At 40.6% G+C, this 15,828-nt stretch overlaps 1 protein-coding gene across 1 annotated transcript in view; it reads right to left on the reverse strand.

Moving 5' to 3' along the window:
• Positions 1–1,693: 1,693 nt before the first annotated feature.
• The window catches only part of LOC138027492 (scaffold attachment factor B1-like), a 20,935-nt gene continuing 6,800 nt past the window's right edge, over positions 1,694–15,828 (reverse strand). The window contains exons 5-12 of the mRNA XM_068875048.1: positions 14,780–14,822; positions 13,340–13,666; positions 12,397–12,511; positions 9,865–10,144; positions 8,899–9,048; positions 8,446–8,581; positions 5,168–5,335; positions 1,694–4,164 (exon numbers count right to left, since the gene is read on the reverse strand). Coding sequence (XP_068731149.1) covers positions 2,141–4,164; positions 5,168–5,335; positions 8,446–8,581; positions 8,899–9,048; positions 9,865–10,144; positions 12,397–12,511; positions 13,340–13,666; positions 14,780–14,822 — 3,243 coding nt within the window. The 3' untranslated portion in view covers positions 1,694–2,140. The remainder of the gene's footprint in view (positions 4,165–5,167; positions 5,336–8,445; positions 8,582–8,898; positions 9,049–9,864; positions 10,145–12,396; positions 12,512–13,339; positions 13,667–14,779; positions 14,823–15,828) is intronic.

Here is a 15,828-nt window from a genome sequence, read left to right on the forward strand (position 1 = left end):
TCCAATCTCATTTTCAGGGATGACCAAGTGTGCTGTTCGGAATTCGTTTGAAGTCGAAGGTTGGGATGAAGAGGTAGTCAGCATGCGTAACGAGTCGCGAAACAACAAAGTGCATCGGTCTTTGACAAAAGAGAACACATTTACCGGGAGTTTTTGAGCGAGGGAGGAATGCGCAATAGTGCCACTGTCCTTGTAAATGTACCTTGACTAAACCGCATCAGCTTTCAAGTGTTAGTGCACGTGTAGCCTGTTTATATCAGGCTTGGCTCGGCCAACGGACGTGTTTACATGAAAAACTTCATTGTGGTTTATATCGTGTTGGATTTTGTTTACGTCCTTTTAGTCACTACAGCGCCCGTTTGTTCGAAAGCCGATTAAGTTAATCCAGGATTGTTTCCTGTTTTCTACTTTTTGGTGAAAGTTTCTTTTACTTATTTTTGTTGTTCACGATTGATTTTATCTCATGTAAAGTTTTGCCGAATATCAGCGTTGAACAGCATTTGGGATTAGCGTTAATCGGCTTTTGAACTCCGGGTCTGGGATAACAACAAATGTCTGTTGATTCAAAATAAAGGTCCACCTGACAATAGAAACCATTCTGTAGCAAACAAAAAATGGCCTCAATTTTTTTCCTTCCATGTAAATCACACTGGACCATTTGAACTATTTTCTGCTCGACCAACAAGGATCTCGGTAAGAGGGGCAGTACGCCTTACAACATGAACGAGACTTAATCCCCGTTTCTCGAAAGTCTCGTTAACTTTTCGGGTCCGAAAAGCTATTTGTAAAACTGCCATCCGCTTGTCTTATAAAAGCTGGTGTTTGAACCAAAATGATTGTGAAAATTGATGACCAGATACCTCTGCCTCCTTAAGCTACAGAGGGAATTGAGGCACCTGAAAAGTTTCCGAAATTTCGAGAAACGGGTCCCACTTGCGGTTAACGTCTTCGCTTAAAACTGCCTTTGCGCCAGGCTCTCGAAAGCGTCAAATTCGTAATCCAAACCGACAAACAATAGCACGGTGCATAACTTCTAGAGCCTTAGCCCATCTCCATCCCCAATAGTCAAGACATAACAAACATCTCACCTTTCCTCGTGTAAAAGTCGAGTTTCCTGTACTGGAACACAATGGTTAATAAAAACAAGTTACCTGTATAAGCTTTTTAAACCAAACACAATAGATGACTGAGCGTTTAAGAGTGACTGGCAAAACAAGCACAATTAAGTAGTCTCGCTTCGGAACCAAGGCAATACGGACTAACTAAACGAATCAGCGTAGCCCACTTATTTGTGCTTGATTCACTTACGCTACTACTTAAAACTTGCGCAATATTGTTTAACTTCGACGAAAATTCTTCTGAACCGAACCCTTTTTCCGAGTTGCAACGCTTCGCCTCATGCAAACTTGACTAAATGTTGTTGGTCATGTAAGACAAACGGGGAGCAACTAGAACTTAAGAAAAATATCTTACGACACCAATTGCTGTCGTCGCAGTGCCGTCTTGTTTAATGAAGCTTGTTGGACAAAATCTGTTTCAGCATTGCCTCAATTACCTCTCTTTTAATCCTTTTGGACATCTTGAAACGAACTTCCCTTGAGGTGTTTTCTTAAAAACGACATCACTGCGCAGATCAGTCTTCGATTCTGCGCTTCGATTTGGCAGACTGGTCCGTAGAAACTCCAGGCACAAGTTGAGTGAAACTGGGTGGCCTTTATTGCATATGCAACTGAACCATTAAACTGATGAATTAACGCATCTACTAATTACCTGTGGTTAAAACTGAAATCGGTAATATCTTTCTAACAATGAAGAATTTCTTGATTCGAACGAAAGCAACTTCTTGCTTCGCACTTGTCTAAAGATCATGTTAAAAAAATCTAAAATTGCCCCTCAAATGAGCTTATTTGCCTAAATACGCCCAAGATAAAAGATAATGAAAACGGCATTTCAAACCTACAAACTTAAACCGACAAACTTAACGTCAGTTTGCAGAAAAAGTCGTCCAACAGATGGTGTACACAGTTGCTTAGCTCGCGTTAAGTGTCTCTAATTTATAAGCAAAACTGAAAAAAATGCACAGACGTTTAAACTAACATCGTCCTAATCAACTGAGAGAAGAAGCCACTGTTCAGTTCTTTCAATATCTTCGCATCATACTGACTCGTTGAGGCGCCTTGTAAGGGTCATATCTCACATCGGCCGCCGCAGGGTGTCGCCTCTCTGGTCCAGGCACTGCAGCTCCATTGAAGGCTCCTCGGGCCACTGGTGTAGCTAGTGAACTCACCGGTGGGTTCCACGGAGCAGGGGCAGTCTCACGAGTTGCCGTAATAGCAGCACGCGATCTGTTATCCACAGGAGGTCGCCCGGCACTAGCTAAACCAAGCGCTGGATTACCAGCTTGACTGTTAGCCCAGGCTCCTCTGGCTGGCGCAGAGGCTCGGCTGATTGGTGGACGTGTATCCCGGGCATCATAGATCGCTCCGGCACGTGGCAGGTTCTGTTTTGTTTCCTCCCCACGCTCACGTGGTCTTTCGCGTTCTCTGGCAGCCAAGGCATCTCGGTCACGTGACGACAAGGTGGGAGCATGCGAGCCACGCCAGTCACGCGCTGGCGGCTTGTTGGGTTCCACGCCTGCACCAAGACCCACAGCACGGTGGCTTGTAGTTAGTGGATGGGAACCAAAACGCGCATCAACATTTACAGATCTTATGTCTGTAAGACCAGAAGCACCGTGACTAAAACCTGGGCCACGATCAGTTTGGGGAATGGGAGGCCTGCTGTCCCTCGGGTCAGGTGCGCGCCAGGTAGGCTCCTCAATTCCGCCCATGGTTTTCCCCAGCTCAGCACGAACGCTGTGGGCTTGGGCGCCTGGTCCGGACCCAAGGATTCCTCTGACACCGGCACGCTCCAACAGGATGCTCAAACTCTTCTGTGGATCCATACTCGCCCCAAGAACACCAACATTAGCACCTGACAGGTCTGCTTCAGTTGCTGCTGCCCAAGTCTTGCTCTCATGGCCGCTACGCTCGCGCGATCCTCTAGAATGGTCGTGGTCACGTCCGGAGGGTTTGTCACGACCTCCGCGATGGCTGTCATCGCTGCGGCGCTCTCTCTCATCTTTCTTCAGTCGCCTTTCATCAGCACGGCTATATTCCTCACTTCTGCGTGTCTCCCGTTCACGGCCGCCGGCATCACGATGTCCTCCTCTAGAGTCACGCCTGTCAGAGGACACATCAGAGCGGTCACGTCTCTCACGATCGTTCAAACCGGCACTGAAAAAGTCACGGGGTCTTCCTTCCCCAACTGCAGCTCGTTTCGGTTCTTGCCAGAAGCCCACAGGCTTCTCAGCATGTGCAGGATCACCGCGTTCAAATGGTGCGCCAGGGCGTTTCAAGTTTCGTCGGTCGCGTTCTAATCGTTCACGTTCTAATCGCTGACGGTCCAGTCGCTCACGCTCAAGGCGTTCGCGTTCCAAACGTTCCAAGCGTTCTCTTTCAATGCGCTGTAAGCGATCACGTTCAATACGCTCACGCTCGAGTCTTTCACGCTCAAGGCGTTCACGGCGTTCTCTTTCCAAACGTTCGCGTTCTTCTCTTTCCCGTCGTTCCCTTTCACGTTGTCGTTCGAGTTCTCGTTGCCTTTCAATCTCTCGTTGCAGGCGGAGACGCTCTCGTTCTTGCCTTTCTCGGATCTCGCGTTCACGAATCAGTTGCAGTCGACGCCTTTCGCGTTCTCTTTCTCGCTCACGTTCGCGTTGGCGTTCAGCCGTTTTTTCACGTTCAAGTCTTTCTCGCTCACGTCTGAGCCTTTCTTGTCTTTCGCGTTCGCGTTGTTCTCGGATCTGTTTGGCTCGGTCTTGTCGCTGTCTCTCCTGCCTATCACGCCGAATCTCGTCCAGAGATTTGATCTTTGGAGATGCTCGTTCACCACCTTTCTCTTTACTGCTCTTGTTGGTTGTGGCTGCTTTCTCGTCTTTGTCCTTTTCGCTTTCTTTATCTTTATCTTTATCCTTCTCCTTCTCTTTGTCCTTGTCTTTCTCTTTCTCTTTGTCCTTGTCCTTGTCTGTCGATTTAGTTGAGGCAGAATCGGCTTTGTCTTTGTCTTTATGTACTGACGTCGCCCGTTTTGAATCATCCTCTTTTTTGCCACTGGCAGTAGTTCCTGTGATTAGCATTCATTATAAAACAAAACATAACATTTTATTCTCATTGTTAAACATAGCATGTCCACAAATACTTAGACAAACAGATTTCCAGATGGCAAGGACTTGTTTTGAGCTTCATTCGTTATCACTGGAAAGAGAGGTTGGTTCTTTTTCCTTAAGTAAGCCCCCAGGGATTCTTGAAACCATTTCCAACACTTCAACATGGAATGGTATCTAAACGTTTCTTGAACAGGCAATAACGACGGGCGTCCGGCGTTCTTAGTATCAATGCGCAACAGTTGTAGTGCAGCAGTACAAATATACCACTCTAGAGAAGTAGGAAATCTAGAGAAAGTTTTTCAAGTAAAGAGAGTTTCACAGAATGGACCAACTGTTGACAAAGCAAGAGAAGAATTACCAACGTGAAGAGGTGGTTGTTCAAGGAAGTATTTTCTAAGAACTATTAGACAACAACTGTTCCTCTTTGGAAAGCCACATTTAGCGATTACAGAGTATCAACCATTATTGATATCAGGACTTAAGAAATTCCAAACTAGAAAAGTAGCTAAGTTAGGAAATTTTTGAATAGGTTAGGACAGCATCTGCAACCACGGCAATAGTAAATTCGTCTGGCTCCAATGATGGCATCATCCTGGTTATCACAAATGGTCCTTACAATCGTCATTATCATCATTGGCAGCGTGTGAAAGACTGCTCGAAGCAATGCAGCCAGGAGAACGACAACTGAAAGACTGGATTTAATGTGAAATTCTACGGATGTGAAGTAGTTTTACCAGACAAGCAACAACGTGGGTGTGTGCTGATTGCATGTACAATGACCATCATTTAGACAGGAAAGTGTAACACTAACATCCCCAAAATTGTTTAAAAGACAAACAAACAATCGAAATCTAGCATAAGAACAAAAGACGAAAAAAACATTGGAACAGCAATGAAAAGATAATGCACTCCTGACAACACGATACCAAGATCAATTTCTAACTACATGTAAAAACTGACCTGACTTCTGCTGTTTTGGTGTTGATTTAGCAGTAGGTTTAGTGGTTGATTTAGCCAAAGTTTTAGCGGCTGTTGTGGATTTACCCGTTGATTTCTCTGCAGGCTTCTTAGCCTTGTCTGCTTGTTTCTTATCATCAGTTTTAGCTTTGGATTTCTCTGCCGATTCACCTTTGTTAAGGAAAAAAAAAACCAGGATGTCAGAAGAAAATACATGTTATAAATAATGCCAATTCTATGAGCCTTGCTATGACCAGTGAAGGGATAAGCTTAAAATTTTACTCCAGCTTATCAGTGTTCGACACTTTCTTTCTTACCAATTTGCCCTTTGGGCAACCAGTTTTGTTTTTTTGGTTGCCCACGGTTTTTTTTTTCGGTTGCCCACCTTCTAAAAGACCTGTTGCCCATTAAAACTCAAAGGAGGCTTGTAGAAATTTCAATTTTGTGTTATATGTGTGTACAATGGGTTTGAAAGACCAACGCAACTCCTGCTCAGTGACCATGGTGCTCTAGTAGCCTTGACAGTTTTGCTTTGACAAGCATGTCTTAAAGTGATTCCTTAGTAACAGAAGTTGTCGTAAGATTTTCTTTAAACTTTTCTCGATTCAGTGTTCCATACATTATGGTGACTCGAAATGTGCAGTTAAAAAGATGGGTCACCAAGCTCGTTTGCGAGATGTAACTTGCTCAAGTTACTCATTTAATCTTTGCGACTTCATCTATCAAGGACAAGTTTGTTCCATCGGTTCACGCTACGTTTTGCAGGAACAGGAAGCACAACTTTGACGTAATTCTTGAAATAACAAAAAGGTGTATTGTACTGTTCAAAAGGAACAATTTAATGTTTGTTTTATGGCACAGGCGCACGTCTTCAAAAGGCACTGACTACAAATATTCCTCGGGTGCGTGATCTCGAGGAGACAATTTTGTGTCAAAAAGAGATGGTTACGAAAACTTTTTTCTCTGTAACTTTTTCTTTCTGACGTACAGCAAAAAGAGGAGGAGTAAGAGAATAAATGTATGCTAAAAAAAAGATAGGTCACAAACCTCGTTTAACAGAAAACAGAAAGCAAACCAAGCTCGATCCCTCGACAACACGTCTCCCCGATAGCGCGGTTTCACTTTCACTCTCGGACTGAAATGACACTTTAGCATCATCAAGGCTATCACTCGACTTTTTGTTTTGCGAGAGTCTAAATAGTTTCCCGTTTTGCTCTTTACTGCCATGCTGTGAAAACGGCTATTCTTCTTTCAAGCGAGCTTTCCCGCACGAAAGTTCGCCATCTTGAAATGTTTTTGGCCACTTTCGATATATCAATATTCACACATGGCTACGAGTCTTTGTTTAAATTTAAACATTGTTTGTTTAGAAATATCCGTTGAGACTTGTGAGACAAACAACTTTGTTTAAATTTAAACATTGTTTGTTTAGAAATATCCGTTGAGACTTGTGAGACAAACAAAACAGAACTGAGCCGTGAAATTTGTCCATAAAACCTCTTAGCCAGGCCTGAATACGAACATGCCTTCGCTGTTATGCGCAGAAAAGGATGCGCAGTGCAATACAAGGGAATCACGTTAACGCGATTTTCCTTTCCTACAAGAGATCAAGGGAGATTCCTTGAATATCTCTCTGAGATTAGGTTGGTTTTGAATTAAATGCCATTTGTCCAATAGTATGTTCTTCAAGTCTTTCAAAGCTGGTTGAAATTGCGTGACTTAAGGTAGAATTTTCTTGTGCTCTTGTTCGATATCAAAGCAGCATCATCGTAGCGTATTTGGCCGTGCGAAAAGTGGGTTTCATTGTAAATAACATTCTTTTAGCGCGGAGAAAGATGGCGGCTACGAACTTGTGCCTTCCAATCAGTTTTGTGGTTTGTACTAAGATATTTTTAACGGAGAAACAAATGACAGCAAAGAGATGTAACGTTATTTTTTTTATCGTGTTTGCGGTGACTACTATTACTGGTCACTTTCTTCGTTGCAAATCAAATCGTTCCGCAAAAGGAGTTGTTTAACTTGCCCACGGATATACAATTCGCTTTCCCCGGGCAATCGGGCAAGTGTTAGTGTCGAACAGTGGACTTAAAAAAAAAAAATTTGGCTGCTGTCATAAAAGCCTCTTGGTCGTCCCTCTTAAATCCTTCTACACATACCACTACAAAAGTAACTTATACTTTTACTATGGCTGACTCCTGGGCCCAGTTGCCCATAGCCCGATTACGGGGATCATGGATCACTTGAAATTAATTTCCAATTTCAGTTTGTTTTCAACTTAAAAGATTTTTTGTCTTCAATTTTGACTCAGAATTTTGCTTTCCTTCGGCATAAAACTCCAAGGTTGAGGCCCTTTTGACGGGCAAAGTTTAACCCTAGGATGACATCCAATCGCAGATTAGTGGTAATTGACATTTGAACAAGCTTTTTTTCACCAAGGGGGCATTCTTGGTGGTTGACAGTCTACCAACATCTACACGTAAGATGTACACTGGACATCAGGCATATAACTTGAGCTATGCATCTTATATGAATATGTTTGCTGTAAAGTTCAAATTATTATCAACTTTTCTTTGGTGCCAGTCCCCAAAGAAACCTCAATAAAAAGAACCCCTGATATTGTGCCTAAATCTGGGTTAACCACCATCCAACTGTTCCTGTAAATAACACTACCGACACTTGATATGGATGGAAAGGTCACCGTGACATCAGGATGCAATTGCTTTGTTAAACTTGCTGACAAGTGGTGTCCTTGGTATTCTGTAAAACACTTACCTTTGACACGACCATGCAATCTTCAGAGCTGTAGTTATGGATTGCTGTAGATGTACCATTGCTTGCTTACTGCAATTTTCACAATTCTAAGAAATTTTACCTGCAAGTGCTAAGCGCCAAACGGAGTATTGCCTTCCACGGATCAAATTTCCAAACATAGCCCGGGAAGATCAACTCTGCCTCCGCAAAGTGAATAGGAGTTTTCGTTTAGTTCATAGCTCACGAACCATTATAATATCCTTTCGGAGGTTCTTCAGTAAAAATATTCTTACATATTCTACCACTTTCCATTGGGGTCAAGGTTCGAATGTGCGCATGTACCATGGGAACCAAAGATGCTAATTGGTAAGTTAGTCACGCATCAATCAATTTCAGCATCCGTGGTTTTGGATCTACTCGGGAGTTTTATTGACGGAAGTCAAAACACAGTTTGGCCGTTGGCGCTTGAAAAAGAGATTCCACAGAATTATGAAAATCGCAGTAAGATGGATACAGGATAGAGAACTTACCTGGTTTATCTTTCTTTTCTGCTTGTTTCTTCTCTGCCGGCTTTTTCTCAGCTGGTTTCTTGACAGTCTGCTTCTTGTCTGCCACTTTTTTACCCGTGCTGCCAGACTGTGTTGTAGGTAGGCGGTCACCTTTGGCCTAAAGGAATAAAGACTCCCTTTCAGTAAAGGAAAGTAGAAACGAACTACACAAGCCAAATCAAAACAATACTACCAGGAATTAATTACACCAATATCTGCAAAATTGTTATAAGCAACACCTTTAATTATTGCACATCTAATGCAATTTTAGCTCCATTTCATGGGTAACAGGAAAAAAGAGACATTACTCCCTTCTCACTGGGAAAGCAGTTAGAGTTTTCATCAGCTCTTCCTTAATTTTTAGACTCAAATACCAGTGTACAAAGGGCCACAGTTTTCCCTTGTTGTTTTTGAACCACCAAAACTGAAAATTACCCTGTCCACTGTAATGGTCTTTCCATGCAGCTCTGTTCTATGAAGATGGGATATACACTTGGCTGCCTCTTCACTTGTTGACATAGTAACCAGTCCAAAGCACTGAGCACCAGGAGCTTTAGAGTTTGTGACTATTTTAGCCCCAACAACCTGATGATAACAATATTATTGTCAAGATTTACAACAGCATGGGTTAAGGATAGAAACAAAATTGAGAAAAACTGATGAACAAGTGAACAATAACAGCATCAAATGTTAAAAGGAAAGTGTCTAATCTTCTAGTGCTGTAGAGCACTAATTGGGGACACTGTAAATTGAAATTAACAAGTTAACGCAAATCAAATCAAATTTTGGTTTTTGAGGAAAAGGGAAACCCCGAGTACCCAGAGAAAAACCTCTCGGTGCAGAGTAGAGTACCAACAAACTCAACCCACATATGATGCTGAGTCTGGGAATCGAACCCGGACCACATTAGTGGGAGGCGAGTGCTCTCACCACTGCGCCATCCCTGCACCTTCATTCAAAACTATTCATTTAGACACATGATCTAGGATTGCGCCACTCTCTATAATTAACACTAACCACCCTATTAAACAAGAAAAGGAAAGAAGAGATGTAATGAATAAAGACAGTTGTAGTGAAGTTGGATCATCCTGAAAGTTGCTTTGTTTTCACACTTAGAAAATTTCCACGACTTTGAAATGGAATGATGCACAGATGCATGTAAAGACAAATTATTATTTTTGCTTACAATGGTGCTAAAATCCTTGTGGTCTAATTACTTACAAACTCATTTACCTATTCCTGCAATGACTACACTTTTTTTGGGCGCAAATCTATTCCAAGCTGTTTGAAGGTGAATAGCAAAGGATATTGAGAGTTTGAGTAGCCAATCAGAGTACACCTTATCCACTAACAAAAGAGGTTAGTTACTTGGTTATGCTAGGTCCCAGAATAGAGCCTTACCTTTCCGTATTGACTAAATCGTGTTTTGAGATCTGCCGCTCTCGTCACAGATGACAGATTGCTCACCCACAGGCTCTTGCCAGTTTCCTTTTTGTCTTTTGCCGATGTGCTTTTGCCTGGTGTTTTAGTTGTTTTATCTGTAGCTTTTGCTGTCTTATCTGTAGCTTTAGGTGTCTTATCTGCCGCTTTAGTTGTTTTATCTGCAGCTTTGGTTGTCTTGCTGTCTGTCGCTTTTCCTTTAGCTTCACTCACTTTGCCTTTTGCTTCTTTATCTGATGAACTGTCCAAAATAAATCAAGGAATAGCATGAGCAAGATTTACACTGTCTCCACCCTTTCTGCAGAATAGCAACTAATTAATTTTAGTATAATTTTCAGTGGTGAATATAAGAATTTAGTGTTATATCCACCACGCTACCCGGTGAATATAACATTTTGGAGGCGCGGCTGCTAAGCCAATCAAGCACTTTTCGTGCCTTTTTATCTTGTTTTAGCCCGTTGTTTTGCACTTTCTTGATATTCACTGCTGAAAATTACACTAAAACAATTATTTGCCTCAGGCTCATTAAATATTGGGGAATAATCACCTCGACTACGTCTCAGTAAATACTCACCAATATTCACTTCGGCTTCGGCGAATAATTGTTAAATATTAATATTTTTATTTTGCCTATGCAGCCAGGTTTTATAAGATGAGCCATGCTCTTCAGCTTGGACCAAGCGGCAGGGAACCAATAGAGGTCTGGTTACAAGCAATGTTGTGGATATATCCTTACAGCAGGGGGGAATTAGTCTTGTAAAAAAGGACACATAAAGAAATGGAATACAGGTGAATTTAAAAGCTTGCCTTGCTGAGAAATCGAGGTCCCGTCCATTTAATAAAAAACATGGTGAGCACTATCCTAGTTTTGGTGTTAATTAAGTGGTTTATGCTTGGTAACCAGTCATCATTTTAACCTTGTGTTTCATATGTATTTCATGCCCATCCTCCAAAATTTGCTATCCACATACCATTTAACTGACCATCAATGGTAGACTCAATGTTCATATCAATATTGAATGCAAACCTCATTCTTTCAAAGCAAAAGCAGTGAAAATATGCTTTACAAGTTTCTGCAATGGTATTTAAAAAAATATATATGTTATTCACTGGCTGGGACGTCCGTATAGGGAAAAAATGTACCCAGGGTTGTGAGTACAGTTTTTCTCTATACGGACTGACCTAAGCCGGTGAATAACGTATTTATTTTTTCTGCTTTTTTTTTTCTGAAAATGAACATGGTAAACTGGTTTGCAAAAAGTCTTTCTACGTGCTCTACGTCGCACTGTCACAGTTGAAATTAACGTATAGCTGAGAAAAGCGATCTGTTCGCAAAGCTCAGAGAAAAATGACAGATTAACGATAAAACAGAACTTCAAATACCTCTTAGTGAAATAAATACATTAAAAATCAGTTAACTCATGGCAAGCACAGAGGAATGAGCTAAACAAACTAAACAATGATGTTTGAAAAATTCATACAAACAGGCGAATAATGTTCTACGTATTAAAATGCTTTTTTTTTTTAAATTGAACGAAAGTTCTTAAAACAGGAGGAAAAAATTTAGTGAAATATACTCAAACAACTGTCTCTGCCTTCATACTGTATCTTATCATTTCAAGGATTCATCTTTGGTCTCTGTCAAGTCCTTCACAAATCAGAGCAAAACTTGCACAAGAAAAACTTGTTAACATCAGTTCATGCAAACTCCACAGCATTGCGATTTGTTTGTATGACTATTTTAGCTACGAATTTGTATTTTCTTAAATTAAGCAAAATAGAATGAGATTATAAAATAGAACTCCAAAGAAAATAACGGATTTCAAACGAAAAACTGAGCTCAAAGGACTTCTCTGCAGTCAGTCATTTTAGTTAAATGGCATGTCAACAATTCACAAAAAAACAATGCGAAAAACCACAGCGTTGCAATGTGTTTGTTTGCCTATTGTAGCTAGGAATCTGTATATTCTTAAATGAAGCAATATAAAACAAGAATAGAAAATAGAACTCCACAGAAAATAACAGCTGTCAAACGCAAAACCAAGTTAAAAAAACTGCTCTGCAGTGTAAGTTGTTTTAAGTGTCAACAGTTCAAGAAAACCAACAACTCAAAAACAGCAAACCAGCAGTGTTGTCAGCAAAATCATGTGAATACTCGCCTTTCTGAAGAATAACCAGGCCCTTTATTCCATAGTCGATGTTTTTCCTTCTCTTTGCAACGGTTAGAAAGAGAAAAGTTGCATTTTAAGAGGTAAAATCCAACGTCTCGCCGTGCCGTAGTAAAACATTCTTAATTAGTCACGACAGTTTCAGTATGGAACAGATTTCGGACCGTGGTCCGTATCGTAAAAAGCTGGACCGGCTACGAGCGCATGATTAGCCAATCAGATTCAAGGATTTAGGATTCCGACCTGCTAAGACGCTTCAGAAAAAAATTAATAATTTATCTTACTGTCATCTCCACGCAAAAGGTTAAAGTTCACACCATCTTACCTCTGTCCTTTAGTTACGCTACCCTCTTTTGGTTTTTCATCTCCCTTTGCCTTTTCTGATGCCTTTGAGTCATCCTTTGAAGGCTTGGTCTCACTATCCTTCGCTGAACTCTTGCCTGTGTGGTTAGAATTCCATGCAAGATCACAAAAATGTTTTCTAGATTCACCACAAACACAGGAACAGGTTTCAAGCAGGATTTCAAACCAGGATCCAAGCTGGGATTTAGAGCCCACTTGTCTTCGATTAATTCAAACTGAAAGTGATCATCAGGGGTAATTGTTGCAAAGAAGTCCAAAAAATCAAGGCCATCCAAACGGACCAAGGTTCACACCCCATTTAAAGCTGGTTTCCTTCTTCAGGCTTCTCTTAAAATTGCTTAAGATCTTGGATTGGATCCTGGCTTGAAAATGTCGCTCTAATCCTGGCTCAAGCCTGGCTCCTGGCTTGTGTTAGTTTACAAGTACCTCATTTCCCAAGGAGAAGCCGAAAAATTACAGTGATAACACTCATTTACAACAGAAAAACAGCAAGTCACATTATGGAGAAAAAAACCATACATGTATGTAGCATTAACATACATGTTATTTCGAAAATGTTACGGATGGAAAGGCATTTAACTAGCTTGCAACCTCAACTTTCCACAAGCATTTTGAAGGTTTTGCCAGGGCAAGAAAAAATTTGGACGGCAGCAAACTCAACTCTGCGATTCTTAATCTACTGAGTTGCACAGCCAATAGAATGCCAAAATGCATGCAATCATTATGGTCCACTTCATAACACCTCACATGCACGAGTCCCATGAAATGTTAAATGGTATGTCCAAATGAAAAAACAAAGGAATGACATTAAGCATGACTACACACAACTCAAGTTTCATTTTGTAGAGTATAAGTATTTGACAAGTATCTCTAGAAATTCTTAACACAAAGAAACGTTGTGTCACCTTTGACTGGCTTTTCTTCCTGTTTTTCTTGGCTTTTGGCAGCAGCCGCTTTAGCAGCTTCAGCAGCAGCAGCTTCTTTTAAATCATCATCCAAATCATCTTGAACATCATCAGTGTTGACAAATAACGACACTGATAAGCTGTTCTCTTTGGAAGCATCCAGCTCTGAGGTGTCCATTGATGTGCTGTCATCTTTCGTAACCTTTACTTGTTCAGTGGCTTCTTCTTTAACACTTGCCTCTGCCTCTTCTGTTTGCATGGGCTCCTCTGATTCGACTGGTTCAGCCTCAGCAGATGATGATTCTTGACTTTCAGTTGTTTTGGTTTCTGTCATAACAAATTCAAAAAATGTACTTTTAAGACCCTTATGAAATGGCCCACTGGCAAATGATAAGAATTTTATATAAATATTCAAATACCAGAAAAGTCCACGGATAACTCACAAGCAGCCAGCTGTTTTTATTAGTGGTTGTTATGCTTGAGGTAATAAATCAAAAATGAGTGCGATTGTTTGACCGGGGTTTCCAGACATTGAGAAACAGATGATCTCATTGTTTCGAGGTGTCTGGAAACCCTAGTCAAACATGATGCACGAGTTTTTGATATGGCTTCTAAAACTATTCACACTTCCTTTAGTAAAGGGGGTATTGTTTCAGTGCTCTAATTTCCCATGAGATTATCTATTTTAAAAATAATCAGAATGCGGGAAATTTGTTGATGTTCGTTGTAAGTCATGGGGGAGTGAAGATGACGGCGTCTTTCACAGTGAATACCAAAAGCCATTTTTGTTCTCCAAAAAGTTGGGAAGAAGAATCAAAGTTGTTGCAAGGGAGTATTCCTAGACTTACAAAACTTAATGGGCGATAAAAGGTAAGACAGGAGACAGTATTATAAGCTACTGTAGGTTCAATGCAAGATACTATTTTTGTGGAAGACTACATTTATTAGAATATAGATCGATCTCTTTAAATCTTCCTGTATTTTATTGAAGATGTAAAAATTTTTGTCAACGAAAAAAAAATGAATTGGCAGTGAAGATGATTAATTATGATAATTAATTAAACTGAAGTATTGTTTTTGTGTTCAATTTGTTTTGTTTTGATCCATAAACCTTGATATCCAATGAGAAGACAGATGAAAACCACGCATGGTTTTAATATGAGATCCAAAACACGTGTGGTTTTCATCTGTGTTTTCATTGGGTATGAAAACTCATGCATGTGACGAATTTAGCCATTTTTTATTGGCTATCGAACATATGAATTATTAATGAGTTTTAGAATAATAATTGAAAACTCCGAGCAGCTGGCTTTATCATCTCAATAGCCAAGTAAAATAGCAAGCTTAAGCACTACAAACAATGTTTCCTTAAAAAAAAAATAATAAACTGCAGAATCAGCAAAACCAAGCTTTCTCAACAACAGGATGAAACTGGCATACCTTCTCCTTCTTCCTCTTGTTTAATCTCCAGCTGGTCTTCAATCTAAGCAATTACTCAGAGGTTAAAAAGAGCTCAAAGCAGAAATGTTGAAATTAGCGGATTACAGTCTCACTGCTCACATTCAGAGCAACCAAAATTTGCATAGATTTTAGATAACAAAGAGATTGCCCAAGGAATAATTCAAGCTAACGAAGAAACAATAAATTTTTCACTCGCCCATTGGAACGAAGCAAGCCTAAAAGCTTACATCCTGTTCAAAAGTTGTTGGGAAGGCTGCGCGCATCACTTCACACCTAATTCGATTATTCTAACTATTGGCTGTACTATTTGGGAAATGCCATGCTCTTGTGCCTCCCTCCCCCATATTCAATGTCGGAAGAAAAGTCAAACAACATTGATGGGGGGGGGGGGGGGGGGGTTATCTCTACAGCAATGCTCCCTCCCCCCAACACTTTTGTCCATGATTGTTGGTCAACAACATCCTAAAATAATCAAACCTCATTGCAGAATACAGCTTATTAAAAGAAAAAAGAAACAATACACTACAGGCCAAAGGCAAAGTACGTGCAAAACAAAAGAGTAAATACACGAAACGGCGTGTAAAAAAAATACACGCAACTTTTTTGCAAGCGTGGTTAAAATTTACACACAGAGGCTAATTAAGTGCGTGTATGAGTATTAAAGTAGCAATGCTGTCGAGAGTTCGTTTGATTCAATGGTTTTTAGCTTGACTTTTTCTGTTTTGAATACACTCTTCCTTTCCGAAAATTCGCTTTTACACGTAATTTATATTGGTTTCACACCATCCACATATCTTGCAACAAATTGATTTTCTTCAAATCCTATTAATATTATTATTTTTGGGGTCCAGCACTTGGCTAAGTAGCCTGACTTCTGGCTGTTATACACCATTGGGGTATTTAAAAAGGAATTGTTGCTCAATATCTCGTAATCAAGCGACGAAAGGTTGTGGAAAAAAGTTAAGACAACACAACAGCGATATGACAGCGGCGAGGAAAACTTTTTAGTGGATTTTCCCTTCACTATC

The sequence above is a fragment of the Montipora capricornis genome, chromosome 12, assembly GCF_036669925.1.
Source record: "Montipora capricornis isolate CH-2021 chromosome 12, ASM3666992v2, whole genome shotgun sequence".
Taxonomy (NCBI): Eukaryota; Metazoa; Cnidaria; class Anthozoa; order Scleractinia; family Acroporidae; genus Montipora; species Montipora capricornis.